This window comes from Abramis brama (genome assembly GCF_963993115.1).
Source record: "Abramis brama genome assembly, chromosome: 19".
NCBI classification, from domain to species: Eukaryota; Metazoa; Chordata; class Actinopteri; order Cypriniformes; family Leuciscidae; genus Abramis; species Abramis brama.
In genome coordinates this window covers 14,974,938-14,990,734 of record NC_139981.1, presented here as the reverse complement: position 1 = coordinate 14,990,734, position 15,797 = coordinate 14,974,938, and the positions used below count along the sequence as shown (strand labels likewise).

At 38.1% G+C, this 15,797-nt stretch overlaps 1 protein-coding gene across 4 annotated transcripts in view; it reads right to left on the bottom strand.

Annotated features, from left to right (window-relative positions):
• The window catches only part of rin2a (Ras and Rab interactor 2a), a 38,778-nt gene that overhangs the window by 22,428 nt on the left and 553 nt on the right, over positions 1-15,797 (bottom strand). For 3 of the 4 annotated variants that reach the window (XM_084093382.1, XM_084093384.1, XM_084093385.1), the window contains one exon: positions 364-462. In XM_084093382.1, coding sequence (XP_083949508.1) covers positions 364-423 — 60 coding nt within the window. In that variant the 5' untranslated portion in view covers positions 424-462. Of the gene's footprint in view, positions 1-363; positions 463-13,288; positions 13,365-15,797 lie in introns of those variants that run through there. The other variant, XM_084093383.1, reaches the window with a different exon arrangement.

Genomic DNA, 15,797 nt, shown 5'->3' with positions numbered 1-15,797 from the left:
CAACCACTATGTTAAGACTGTTTCTTAAGAACTAGGCTTACCAACTTAACCAACTTGGTTAAAAATAATAATTACACAATCATATTAGACCGATCTAAATTTGATGTTACATACTTAAATAGTTATGACTATTCTTTAATAAAAAACTTGTAAGACCAGTAAGCAGTTTATGCAACAGACCACGGTTGTAAACTGGGTCTAAATGACAAAAAAAGCAAAACCAGTTTTTTAATATAGGGAGGCTCAGTTAGAGAAACTCATGTAATGATAAAATACAGTACATGCAAATTCATATCCAGAGCATGCAGGCAGGCACACACAGACAAACAAGGCAAAGCTCAGAGGACAGTGAGCTCTCCTCACCTTAAAAAAGCTGCTGCTCCGGTCCATGAGGCAGGACTGCATCATCATCTCTGCAGACATGATTTGGTGTAAGCAGCTCTTCGGTGTCGGGCTGGGTTTCTGTGGATCACAGACACACACATGCTTTATTTTGAAGCCCAGAAAGAGGAAATCTCAACCCATTCCACATGGATAGGCCAGAGAAACGAGCATGCAAGACTTGTAGAGCAGGAGACTGGCATACATTCACCTCATGCGCACTCTAAACTTCATCAAAAGCCTTCTTCCCTTGCACCTCATTTCCTGCCTTGTGGATTAACCAAAACTACACCCTTCACACACACTTTAACACTGTTTTATACATTCACACAGTCACAACCTCAAACACATCTTGTCCTAGGTTTCAATAAGAAGGATGTGCAGTTTATAATTGCCAATACTATCTATGTTACAGCTAGGGCTGTCAATTCAACACATTATTTTAGTACTATTAATAATAAGATATAATAAATAATAATAAATAATCAGATAAATAAATATAAATTAAATTCTATGATTCTGAAGTATATATATTTTAAGTAATGAATTTATCAAATAATAACCTTAGCTATAACAAATTGCACTATACATTTGCATAGAGATCATGGAATTACTGTTAAGCTGCATTCTCACTACAAGCAACAAAGCGACATGATCCCATCCATTTCAATGAAGAGTGGGTGATTTCCGGTGACACGAGCGACAGCGACCGTTGGCGACTGGATGGGGCGTGTCCAGCGACGCAACAAAGTTGAGATCAGTCAGAGAATGTCTAATAAGGCGAGAAGTTTCACTCTCAGTACACTTCCGGCTTCTGAACTGGTTGCAGTTCCACTCTGATTCCATATGAGGGCGCTCACAGGACGAGTGCAGAATGAATGGAGGTCTATGACGCTATACCCATCAAAATCCACTTTTCTCAGGATATAATTTTTTGTCTAGTAATTTGAATGTTGTATTCGAAAGGAGAGGCTGGGTGTTTGAATGTTGTATTGCTGGGTGTTAGATTTTTTAGAGTCACTTATTTGCTTTAAAAAGTCTTTTAAAGTGTCAATGACATCATACACATCGTACGACCAGAGATACTGCTTTACGGCAATCCTTCAGTCACTTTGGTGCTTTCGCGCTCTGCACTTTCTTTTCTCTCGAGGCATCGACAACACAGCTGACACAGGTAAATACACGTGCTAGAAGAGTTTTTGTTTTGTTTGTTTCTGGTCCTGCTTCGGATGCCACGATGCCATCAAGCAGTATCTCTGGTCGTAATCAGTCCTTCACTGACCAATCAGCGTTCATTAGCAGAATGCTAGCGTGTTATGGGCAACAACAATTCAACCTGTAAGAAATCAAAAGGACTTAAGTACTCGTTCATTCAACTTTCAACCTATAACCCATGTTGAACTTGCAAAACCTACAATCAAATCTGAGATTTCTCAACGGCAATCGGGTGAAAGAGACACATTTAGCCGTCTAGCCCCATAGACTCCCATTCATTTTGCACTCATGGGCGATCGCCCCCAGTGGAACTCTGGTGGAACTACAACCAAAATTCGGTACAATAGGACTTAATAGGGAGTGGGCAGGCTCTCCGTAGACGGGCTCTGGATCAGTTCAACCTTAATGCAAATGAAGAGCGAATTTCGAGAGCGACAACCAATAGGAGGTATAAGTGGAGCGCACGTGATCCGTCACTCTTCAGTGCAGAGGCAAGATGAAGGAGAAGCGCATTTTAGCAGTCAGCAACTATCCTAGAATTTATGATATGTCTCCTTGTACATACGGTGGTACTCGCATGTGCTGACTTGGGAGCCGAATGGTTTTGTGATCCCAGATGGACCGGCATTTGCCCTTTTGCTGCAGATAAATAGCCTTGATGGCAAAGAGCACTTGCTGTTTCTCATTCATCTTTATTAGGCATTTAATGTACTAATTCCATTAAAATGTAGACTTTTCATTCCAAAATGTTTGTAGCAGCAAGAAAACTGTCTACAACATGAAGTAACATCTGTGAATGTCATTCGAACGTTACTAGGCAACCTGTAGTGGGAACGACCACTAGCGACCTCACCGCCAGCCACTGCTGACAAAGTTGTTGGAAGTGTGAATGCAGCATTAGTGAAAACAGAGATGACAGTCTGAGTTTAAATCTTTTGTTCACCCACTTTTCTAAAGACATTTCAAAACAGCTTCAGGCATAATACAGGAGAGGGATCAGCTGGGAGACTGGTGGAGACAAAACCAGGGCAAAGGTCAAGCCATGAGAAAGGGTGGTGGTGGAAGAGAGCAGGAGGAGGAACATAAAGCTTTCTTATGCACTTTATCAGCTGTAAATGTAAATTCTCCCTGGAATGTAGTGATTACTCACTGAAAATTACTAAAAATACTGTACAGTCAGGGTCAAAAGTTTGGAAACAATTTAGTCATACTGTAGAATGCAGTGCAATATGAAAACTGTTTTTTTGATCCTCCTCCTTAAAGCTATATGGCAAGCACTACCATTCAAAAGTTTGGGGTAAGGTTTTTTCTTTTTTATATATATATATATAAATTAATTGTACTTAACAAGACTGCCTTAAATTGATCAAAAGTGACTGTAAAGATTTTCACCTCGTAACTAAAGATTTCTATTTCAAATAAATGCAGTTTTTAGAAAAACTTTCTATTCATCAAACAATCATGAAAAAAAAAATCAGTTTCCACAAAAAATAGTAAGCAGCACAACTGTTTTTAACATTGATAATAAACATAAATGTTATTTGAGCACCAAATCAGCATATTAGAATGATTTCTGAAGGATCATGTGACACTGAAGACTGGAGTAATGCTGAAACATCAGCTTTGCCTTTACAGAAAAATGAAAATTACAGAAAATGTTATAATATCACAGTTTTACAGTGTTTTTTTTTTAATCAAATAAATGCAGCCTTGGTGAGCATAAAATACTTCTTTCAAAAACATTAAAAGAATATCTTACAGAACCCAATTTTTTGAGTGGTATTGTATACAGTCAGCCAGGGTCAAAACTTTGGTAAAATTAATTCATAAAGTGGAGAGAAATATCACTGGTTGAAAATCCTGTTTTCCCCTGGTTGTTACAATCAGTGTTAAAATCAAAGCAAGCTTTTTGTAACTGTACCTTTCAGACTTCAACATGTAAACAGTCTCAACTGTAATTGACCAAACTGTCGTTCATCAGAATGGAAAGTTCCTGAATACCTAACTATTAATATGGAACATGAATGGTCATACATTAACAAGCCATTTTACAATTTAATTTCTATGAATTTGCTGGAGTGACTATAGAGGAAGCTTTTTGTATTGTACTGCATAGAACATACAATTCTTTGACTTCAAAACATTTATGAAACGTCTTTAACATTCAATTTAATTCAAAAGTAAGCTACATAAATACACCCTCCCAGAGAAAGCGTAAACGATACAGCCATTAAAAACAGCCACACTGCCTCTGCAGGTCTCTTTGTTACCGAGGAGTGAGCGTCTCTCTACTGCTGCATAAGATTGTCATCAGCTAAAGCAAGAGCCAGCGCTGACCCACTTCCAGATGCTGCAGATACCCAACACCCAGAAATGCTTTGATCCAGCACAGCTGTCTGAGTTATGTACAACAGCTTTTTCCTTCACAGACAGCACAGTCTTGCTTGCACAGTGTCAACCTGACTCCACTCTTACTGTCGACAAAGAAAACACAAAGCCCTTTCTCAATGGATGAATTTATGTGTTGAGCTAACACAAAGCTGCTGTCTGGGTGCTGACACTGAAAGGAAAACTGTGGCAAACATGTGGAGCTCAGCTCACAAAGCCTTTGATGTGACTAGAAGATTTGAAAAGAAGCAGCATCTCCTCCCAAACCTTTGCTTTCTTCTACACATATTGCTATGGACTCTTGTGTCCTCCAGAGCCAATTATCAGCAGTGCTTATAAGTTCAGACTGTAGCACAATTCAGTACTACAACCCCTAAATACTGGAAGAGAAGTCTGAGTCAGTTCCAGGTATTTGCTGTGAAGTGTTGTTCGCGTGTTGACAGATATGGATTGGGTTTGATATGTTAATCTACTCCTCTCTGTGAAGAAGCTTCACCTCATGTTGTTGCTAATGAGCCATCACAACACACACTCATCTTTCCTCAGCAGGGCTCAATAATAAAAAAAATTTTGCTTGCGCTGCCAAGATTATATAGTCACTGTCCACAGATACATCAATAAACATATGCACATTTGCTGGAAAACATTGTCATATTTTATGATACAAAACAAGTGACAGTTCCATCATCTGGGTTGAAACTCTCTCTCAATTGCTCTATGAATTCAAGCAAGCCCTTTCTGAGCCCTGCTCAGTATGTCAACCAGAGAAAGCAAGCTGTTATTTACCTTGCATCATCCTGTTTTTGTGCCTGTATCTGTTTTTGAAAGACTCAACAAGACGCACTCATAGACTCAGTGAGTAAACAGGAAACCCCTCGGACTGCCAGCACGAGCAGAATAAACACAGGCAAAGTTATTAACTGGCCACTGTGGAGCACAGACACGCAGAGAGAGAGAGAGAGAGTTCAGTTCAATTGGTCATGTATCTCCCTCACCCACTGTCATCTCAATAGAGATGTCACGGCACTGGGATACACAGAAAATTACAGTTGAAAGGAACAGCCTTTGTTAGTGTGCATCTAAAATGTCAACATCTGCAAACAACACTAGACTAAACTCTTATCCTGTTTCCAACCAAACAGGGTCATTTGCTATAGCGTGCTGGGCGGCTTATACAATTGTACAAAAGGTTCAACACTCCAGTTTTGTGTGTTTGTGTGTGTGTGTGTGTGTGTGTTATAACATTGATTTAAATAGTCTTGATCTTGTACCATTTTGATAAAAAATGCAAAGAGAAAGAAAAATATATTTTAAAAAAATTATCAACAACATGAAGTGCACTAAACATTACATTATATCAGGAACTGCAGTGTTGATAAATAAAACAATTCAAATAAATCACTAATGAAAAAATATATTTTATTTGTTTCTGCTGTGCGGCCTCTCAGTTTCCCATGTAATCATAGTCACCTAGTGGCCAGTCTGTGTGTGCAATTCCACAAAACTTTTGAGGAAGGAAACTTTAAAAGGTAAAAAATAAGAATTACGGAGGATCAACAAATTCTGAATAATTTACTGCCATTTTGTGAATATTAAGTAACCATGTAATCAATAAAAAAGTAACTGTATTCTGATTACCAGTATTTTAAAATGTAATGTAATCTAATTACAAGTATTTCATTTTTGGAATCTGATTATGTAATCCAGATTACATATAATCAATTACTACCCAGCACTGTACATATACAGTATCTCACAAAAGTGAGTACACCCCTCACATTTCAGCAAACATTTTAATATATCTTCTCAAGGGACAATACTACAGAAATGAAACTTGGATATATTTTAGAGTAGTGAATGGGCTGCTTGTATAGCAGTATATATTTACTGTCCTCTGAAAATAACTCAACATACAGCCATTATTGTCAAAATAGCTGGCAACAAAAGTGAGTACACCCTAAGTGTCAATATTTTGTGTGAGCACCATTGTTATCTAGCACTGCCTTAATCTTCCTAGGCATGGAGTTCACTAGAGCTGCACAGTAATGACATAATGACACTCCTCCGTAATGACATCACGGAGCTGCTGGCTGTTAGACACATGGCGCTTCTCCACCTTCCACTTGAGGACACCCCACCGGTGCTCAATAGGGTTCAGGTTTGGAGACGTTCTTGGCCACTCCATCACCTTCACCTGTCATCTTGGCGGTGTGTTTGGGGTCATTACCATGCCGTTTCAACACAGTTTCTGAAGGGAGGGCATCATGGTCTGCTTCAGAATGTTACAGTACATGCTGGAATCCATGTTTCCCTCAATGAAGCGCAGCTCCCCAGTACCAGACCATGATGCTACCACCACCATGCTTGACTGTAGGCAAGACACAATTTTCTTGGTACTCCTTACCAGGGCGTCACCACACATTCTGGACACCATCTGAGCCAAACAAGTTTATCTTAGTCTCATCAGACCACAGGACATGGTTCCAGTAATTCATGCTCTTGGACAGGTTGCTTTCAGCAAACTGTTTGTGGGCTTTCTTGTGAGCCAGCTTCAGAAGAGGCTTCCTTCTGGGACGACGGCCATGCAAACCGACTTGTTGCAGTGTGCGGTGTGTTATCTGAGCACTGACAAGCTGACCTTCCGCTTCTGCAACCTCTAGTCTAAAGCAATGCTGGCAGCATTCATGCGTCTGTGTTTTGAAGCCAGCTTCTGCACCTGACGCACAGCACGAGGACTAAACTTCTTTGATTGACCCTTGCGAGGTCTGTTCCAATTGGAACCCGTCTTGGAAAACCTCTGTATGACCCTGGCCTGTATTGTAACTCAGTTTCAGGGTGTTACCAATCTTCTTATAGCCTTGGCCATCTTTGTGGAGAGCAACAATTCTAATTCTCAAATCCTTAGAGTTCTTTGCCATGAGCTGCCATGTTGAACATCCAGTGGTCAGTATGAGAGAATTGTACTCAAAGCACAAATTTGAACTGCTCTAATACAAGATACACAAATAAAGTGTAAAGATACACTTTAGGGTGTACTCACATTTGTTGCCAGCTATTTTGACAATAATGGCTGTATGTTGAGTTATTTTCAGAGGACAGTAAATATATACTGCTATACAAGCAGCACATTCACTACTCTAAAATTATGCAAGTTTCATTTCTATAATATTGTCCCTTGAGAAGATATATTAAAATGTTTGCTGAAATGTGAGGGGTGTACTCACTTTTGTGAGATAGTGTGTGTGTGTGTGTGTGTATATATATATATATATATATAAATATAAATGCACAAACTGTGTATTTGTTTTTCTTTATTTCCTTAAATCCCTTTTAATCCTTATTTTATTTAATTCCTTAATGTGTGTGTTGATGTAGGAGTCTGCTCAGCTGGGCTGTTCGGACCCACACAAAGGCACATCTGAACTACGAGGCACAGAGCGTCTCTGTGTCCTGCACATTTAACAGGTGCGTGGTAGCAGAGAGGATTTTCTGTAGTCTGGCGAGACCGGGCAGGGCCTGACGGGAAATGGAGCTCGCAAGCAATTAAGGGGGCTGAGATATAAACAAAGAGAACAAATACAACAAAAATGTAAGCAGGACAACACTGTTATTCTCTGGTATGGTATTTCTGGTATTCTTAACTGGGCTGATGTAAACAGGAACTTAATATTTTAGAGTAAGCTTGACAGTGAACAGTTTTTAGGCCAAAAAATGCCACTAAAAACAAAACAAAACACTACAGCAGAGTTGATTGACAGCCTTGGAACATTGCTTGGATTCAGCACGAGTCAAGAAATGACTTGAGAAAAAAAAAAAATTGTGGAAGGTTCAAAAGAATAGCATTTATTTCAATTAGAAATCTTCTGTAATTAAAAATGTCTTTACTGTCACTTTATGATCTATTTAATGCAGTCTTGCTGAATTAGTATTACTGTCTTTTTTTAAAAATCTTCAAATAAAATAAAAACATAAAAGGGACACATGATATAGGCTATGTTATACCTTAAGGTATAATGTTAGTCAAAGTTTTGTCCACCAAAAAACAGATTTTCATTTTTTACCATCTCTCTCTCTCTGGTCTACTGTTCCTTTAACACTGATGTAAACGCTCTCTGATTGGCTAACTTTGTCAATTTACTGGCTCTCTGATTGGCTAACTTTCCAGTTGCACAAAAGCATTGCTTTCTTGTTAGGGATCCAGAAAAAGTACAATATTCACCAACTTATCTTACTCTCATCATTTGTATGTATCATCAGCTGGATCTTCTATTCATAATTAATATCCTACTTCCACATTATTTCTCCACATTTTAGCAATTGGTGTCAAGAATAAAATACGGTGTTGCTTTGCAATCAAAGTGCATCTGTATAATCATTAAGCAATTGAGCAATGGGCTTTTGCCCCATTCCTGTTAATGTAACTGACAGAGGAAGTGACAGCGTGTTGCTGAAAGATGCAGTCTTTCCAGTCCTGTTGAACTGGAAATGTGTTGGTTTAAGGCCTATTTATACTTCTGCGTCGAACTGTCGCCGTAGCTACGTCGTAGGCTGTGTGTAGCGCGCGTACCCTACGGCGTACCCTGACGTGCACCTCTCCAAAAATGTAACAACGCGTCAATTCTACGCGGACGCAAGCGCTGTGATTGGTGTGCCAGAACCCCTCCCTCGGGGTTTCACATGCTCCCTAGGTGCGCGTCAACGCGGACAACGACGCAGAAGTATAAATTAAAACCAACACGTTGCCTACGGCGTATAGGCTCCGGCGTAGGTCCGACGCAGAAGTATAATGAGGCCTTTAGACTCAATGTATGATTCACAGCTAATGAAATCAGACGTGCAGTTTGTATAGTTCATGTTTGTATTGAAGTGATCTTGTGAGTAATATTTAACAGCAAACAAATGAAAGTCTAAACAAAAGCCAACTATAAAATGTACCCATGCAGTACAGAGTGCTGAGAGTCTATAAATCACCCTAAAATTATTTAAATAATCATTATGCTAAATTATTTAATTTCCCTGAAGTCCACATATTCTTGGGAGCGAATTTTAGAACCAACTTAATTGTTGGCATATTGAACATTTACAACATATGGTAGAGAGACCATAACTAGGATAAATTACAGCACATCTCACACACACACATTCAAAGCATTATACTAATAAATCACTCTCAAGTCTGATGCAGTGGTTAGACAGTATGTGAGAAGGGGAAGGGAGAGGGAATAGAGACTGTTTCTCTATTGGATAATAAAGTCATCTGGCACTGTGTTAGGACCCTGCTGCTACATGGCCTCCACCTCACAAAAACGCAGCTGGAGTAAATCCAGCTCGGCTCAGAGCCTGTAGAGAGCTCTCCCCGGCCGAGGTAGGGTGACAGCAGCCTTGAGACTACAACAGTTAAAAACACAGCACACTACAGACATCCCTGCTTTAGAAACAACAACATATTACACATGCAACGCAACCCACTCGACTTTTCAAGTGGTGCTTACATAACTTACAGAGACGGAGATACAAGCTGTGATCCAAAGATTTAGATCCAGTCTTTCCTCCTTCAGGGCGTCTCTAATCGGTTTTGTGGTCTGTTTACAACCCAAATGCCCAAGGTTGTGCTGTACACTCATGTAAAGCCACATTTAATAACGTGAGGGATAAACTCGCGCCTCGATTAGATTCGTTTTTTGTGATAAGACTTTTCTGTTGTTATGCCGACACCATCTTTGATATTTACTTTATTTGCTGTCACTATGGTTAGTTATTTGGTAGTTACATGGTAATTGTGAAAACAGAATAGCCAATTTAAACTGCCAAACACTATATCTGTATCATTCCACTTGTCTGTGTTGCGTGTCCGACAGACTGTTAGTGTGTGCATTATAGTGATGGGGATTTTTAGTGACACATTCTGCAAGTTACATTAATACGTCAGTTGATGGCTCATTGAATCATTTACACAACTGATTAGTTCAAACACACTGATTCATTCAGATTGATTGAATTGCCTTGTCCAAATACCCACACTTGCGGTCTTTGCACTTGACCACTTGTCTACTTGCATTACGTATTTCCTCTATTTGGCCCAAGTGTTCAAGTAGGCGTGAAGACTGCAAGTGTGTGTAGAACTTTTGATTACTCAATGGGACACACTTATAGTCTTGCAAAAATGCAAGTGTTTACAGAGCATTTATTTATTATATTTTCAATACTTTGCATTTTAAAATAAACTTCTACATGTTTGTTCAGTAGTCGCTATGTAGCTAACAGAAGAAACAAATTTAAAATTGTGGTGCTTCTAATTAAGTGATAAAAACAGTTCGCAAATGTTGTAAAAAATAGGACTAAACATACCATACTCATCTTTGCACCAATAAAATGTGCAACACTTTATATGTTTACTATCAAATTATATGCATCTAATTAATTTAAATTACAGTGGAATGATTTCCTCGACATCTCGCGATTTTGGGGCACATGAGTTCCCTAACATAATGCATGATGGGATACGCTTAGCCTCGATAGTGTGGGTTTAGTGTGCATTAAGGGCACTGCACTTTGGCATTTTTAAGACACTGGACAGTCTTGCGCACTTACTTCCTGTCGCATGCATGAGCTCTCAAGTGGCCAAGACCGCAAGTGTGGGTATTTGGACAAGGCATACAATTTACTCAATTGATTTGTTCAAAGATACAGATTCATTCAGAAACTAAACAAGTGAGGAGTCATTGAATCATTTTCTCAACTGATTCATTTAAATACACTGATTCATTCAGTAATGGTGCATCTCAATCAGCTCCCTAGTTCAGTGGTCAGGGCACTGATCAGGGAGTCTGTCATTTTAAGGGCTGTCTAATTCGCAAAATCCTTCCAGTGCACTGAAACGTTCGCTCCCTAAAAAGTCCCACAATGTGCCGTGAAAACCAGTGAGCATGGTCACTTCCAAAGTGCGAAACATAAATCACGTGAGACATACACGTGATAGATGTTTTTAAAATACAAACCATTACTTAATTATATATGTCAGCATAAACATACATTGCTAGGCAGTTAATGAACATAATCTAGTTCATATTTATTCATTATTTACGGCTGAAATGCTGCTTTTGAAATGCTACTTTAAATAACATTAAAACAATATAATAAAGATTTCAGTTCTGCTGTTGTATAATGAGGACATTGTCATGTCGCTGGAAATAGAGTCATCAGTGTCCAATGTGTAGTGAGCCAAAGCCAGGGTCCTTACTAGTGCCTAAATTATTGTACACTATATACTGGTTCACGACCTAGGAAACTAGGGATTTGATTGAGACACACCGTAAACAAGTGACGAGTCATTGAATCATCTAATCAATTGAAACAAGTGACTGTTTTTATTAGAGTCACTGTGGATTCATTCAACCGATTTGTTCAAACAAACTGATTCACTCAGGAACACCTGTGTGTTTGAGTCTAATCTCCATAGTACAGTGACTGTCACACAAGTAAATTACACTTTTTTTGCAAGCGTTGATGCAGTTTCAGAATGCACAAACTTAAAAATAACAATAATAAAAAAACCTGAAGACCCTAAAATCTAAAACAGTTAAATTCAAGTTAAAGTGTTTTCGTAGCTTAGTCTCCTGCTGCTGTCTGAAACGATTGAGGAGTGACTCAGAAAAATGACATTAACAGGAACAGCTGCAAAAGCAGGGAAAACAGTGAGAAAACACACTCAAAATAGCCTCTCGTTACCGCAGTCTGCAGCACAGACCAACAAACCCAATCCATCTGAATGCTACTGGTCAGACTGCATAAGAGAAGGCTAAAAGATGACCATTTAGATCTGATTCCTTACATGCATTATTTCACAAAGTTTTATCTTAACCATATCTAGCTCATAACATGGGATGGGCGTGATACCTTCCCCAGATCCCCAGGCACACAGACAGGAGAACCACATAAACACTCACTCGAAGGGAGCAGGCAGAGGCCAGTGCTCTACAGGATGTGGCCAACTCCACCCCACAAAGCATGTCCCAGAGCAATAACCAGACAAAATGAGGATCAAACAACGATTTATACATGTGCTGACAAATTCCAGACTCGTATATATTGGGCTGTTCTTGCATTTAAGTGCTTAGTGCACATCTTCCACTCGGTTTCATCAAGTTTCCTTTCCTCTGGTGCCCTGAATCTGAATGCAGCTTTTGATCTACTTTAAAAGTTTCCAACTCCTCAGAACTTAACCTTTCTCTCGCTTTTACTCAGTATCTCCATTTCTAGGTTTCTGTGTCAGACACAAAGAGGCCTCTCATTCAGACAGGGCAGTGTAAAGCGTGAGGTGATTCCGTGGGAAAGGCTCTTGGCAGACTGGCAGCTTCCTGACTGATATCATTTCTGGAGTCTTGGACTGGATACCGAACATTCGTCCACTGAGAAACACAATTGCCGCAACTTGCCCATCAAGCTATTATTATCCTTTTCTCATGTCTTTAGAAAAGGTCTAGAACAGGTTATCATGATAAGGAGGGGTTTTGAGTGCAAATACCCTCTTTTATTCAGCCCACAGATTTATCACTTTGATTTCTGTAAAACATAATAACCCCTCCCATCCAAGACAACAAACACCTGTCTGAAAGTTTTTTAAATATCAAAATAGCAACACTGAAGAAACCAAACAAGTTTCATTGCTAAAGCTGGATTCCAGTCACATAACATCATCCAAACTATGAGGTATGAGGATGTATGCCAGTTAAAATGAAGATATAAGTAAACATTTCTATAAATATATTGTGCTCGTCACTGAAAAAAAAAAGCTTAGTGTTCCTCTATGCAAATTTGTTTAAAGGTTCAATACAAGTTCAATACATCATTTGATGAATAATATCCATAACTATAAAAAAAGTAAGTAAAGGACTTATAGTAAGGCACTTACAATAGAATTTAACAGATTGTGAACCTAAAATGTTTGTTAAAGCACTAAATTCTCTCATAAAAAGTGTTATCTGAGCTGTACAGTTGTAACATCTGTAGGTGTTGTTGCTAGTTCATCAGCTTCACCTGCCACCGGGTGTTTAGATTGCTTCTGGCTGGTGCAAGTATGCTTTAGGTGGCAAGCCCAAATCATTTTCTGTGGTAATTGACATTATGCCACAAAAGCTGCTAGTTGAGCTTATCTGTATTGAAGCTGAAACATTCCTTTAAGAGAAAATGAGGTCTGCATGTGCTGACTACAGTCTCGCTTCAGTGGGGAAGACAGATAAACCATTAGATCTTGTTCAAATAAATCACACTTAAGCAGCAGACATGTGAAGCCGGCTCCCCTTACCTAACCTGTGTGGCTTACACTAATGTATCGCTTCCAGGATCTCTTTCATCATGTATTCTTCCATTAGTTAGTATTCCCCTATTCCTACAGAACATAAAGAGAAGACATAAAAACTGTGATTTGTGATCACCACATTTTCAGATGCACAGCCAGGCAAAATTGGGCAAGACTGGAATGTGAGTGAGTTCTTTTTTTTGGTTGTTTTCGTGATGGGAAGATTTTCTTGTCAGCATTATCTGCTTCAAAACAGCACTAGTCCCAATGGGTCTCAGTGTTTCAAATATCTGAGGTTTGCTCTGTGTCTGAACCTCCAATTGGCCCAAAAAATGTAAACTAGGCAAAAAATATTCAGTGTGCATACAAAAGTTTGGGGTCGGTAGGAAAGAAGTCTCTTAACCTCACAAAGCCTGCATATATTTGATCAAAATACAGTAAAATAGTAATATTGTAAAAAAAAAGTTATATATTGTATAATTGTATATATATATAATTAAAAATAACATTTTGAATTTTCAGTCTGCAGTGTCACATGATCCTTCAGAAATCATTCAAGTATACTAAGAAACTTTTCTTATTATTATCAATGTTGAAAACAGTTGTGCTGCTTCATATTTTTGTGGAAACTGAAATAGATGTATTTTGAAATAGAAATCTTTTGAAACATTATAAATGTCTTATAAATGATTATTAAAAAAAAAAATTACTGCCCCCAAACTTTTGAACAATAGTGTATAATAAATTAATATAAACAAGTTGAAAAGTAAAGGAAGCAACAAGCATGGAAATTTAATTAAAAAAATACTGAAATTATGTACTTTAACAGCAAAAAAAATATTAAAAAAAAAAAAAAAATAATAATATATATATATATATATATATATATATATATAAATATTGGGGATATTTTGGGGATATTAATTTAATTTTATCAATCAATAAATTTACACTAGAAACAACCTTGTTGTGTTATTTTGGTTTAATGCTGTGAAGCTGCTTTGATGCAATCTGTATTGTGAAAAGCGCTATATAAATACACTTGACTTGACTTGTGAGTTTTTGGCTTGTTTTCAACATTCTGTGGTTAAACTAAATCTGATATTTCATTACCTCATTATCCCTCTAACTTTACATTCATTGCTCTGATCGGCTGACCACCGGAGAATGTTGCATTTATTTCAAAGTTGTCAAGCTATTTAAAATCACATACCCACCACATTCAATGAAATCAGTGTAACAACTCTCAATACTGTCAGCACGCACTAAAATTATGCAGACAAATCATAGTACACAGAATTACCATAATGAAGACACCGCAGTCACGGCTGACACCTCAGCATTTGAGTAAAGCTCAGTGGTCGCATAAGCAATTCCGGCAAACCGCAGCTTAAAGTAAACACGACTGGTGTCATGTAAAAAATAAATAAATAAATAAACAGATCAAAACGTTCTCTTGCCAAACTAATCCAATGGCAGTCACCGCACAACTCTGAAATTTTTGTCAAGTGACGCATGTTCTGCTCAAAATCAGTTAAGTTACTTCCCTTTGCCTGAGACTAATCCTCTTAACAGGCCTCAGAGCCACTGCTGAAATATTGGTGGGGACGAAACGAAAAGTCTGGTGGGAAAAAGCAAGTTAGTAATGAATGCCATCAATTTTTCTGACAGCAAAAAGAGATAATTAATGCATTCTGTAAAGTACAAATGGTGGATAAGTAATCACACACAATATCACAGGGACTTTCCATTGTTTTCTATTATACAGGCTTATTACTTTTCTATCCTTTAACACTATCCTTTAACTTATCCTTAAGTTATTTTCCTCATAGGCGTTGTTGGCTTTTTTTTTTTTGTTGATTTCAGGTTTTATGATCAGGGGACATTTGGTCCACATACTCCACGCAATACAAGCAAAACTGGGACACACACTTCCAAATGCTAATTTTAAGGGATGCCATATATATTTTACAGCTGCCTTACATTTTGATGTAATAACTTACTGAAATAATTGTGTACAAATGAGGACAGTACACAGATGCCACTAACTTGACCCCTAAACTAAATTTACTTCCCTCACACAAAGTTCACAATGGAGCATATTATGAGGAAGTACATGCAGTTTTCCAATGCAAATATTATATGATATGATTTTTTTTTTTTAAACATTTTTAGCATGAAAACTTTTAAAGTGCATATTCTAATCATACAAAAATACACTGTTTAGTGCGATACTAAAGCTGAGCTTGAGAAATCCACATAAACGTTTATATAGCCTACCTTTCATGATAAGTATGAATGTGTCAAAACCTAAGCTGACTCATACTGATGACCTCATTTTGAGTATCGATAAGCTACTCATATAGTAGCCTACAGTGATCCTACAGTTTTTACAGGTCTTGTAAATTTTGGACCTTCCTTGAGACCATCCTTAAGACTTTCAAAACATTATGATGGTATTCAAAAACACAACATCACATTACATTTATGTTCCAAATAGACCATTTTGTGTCAC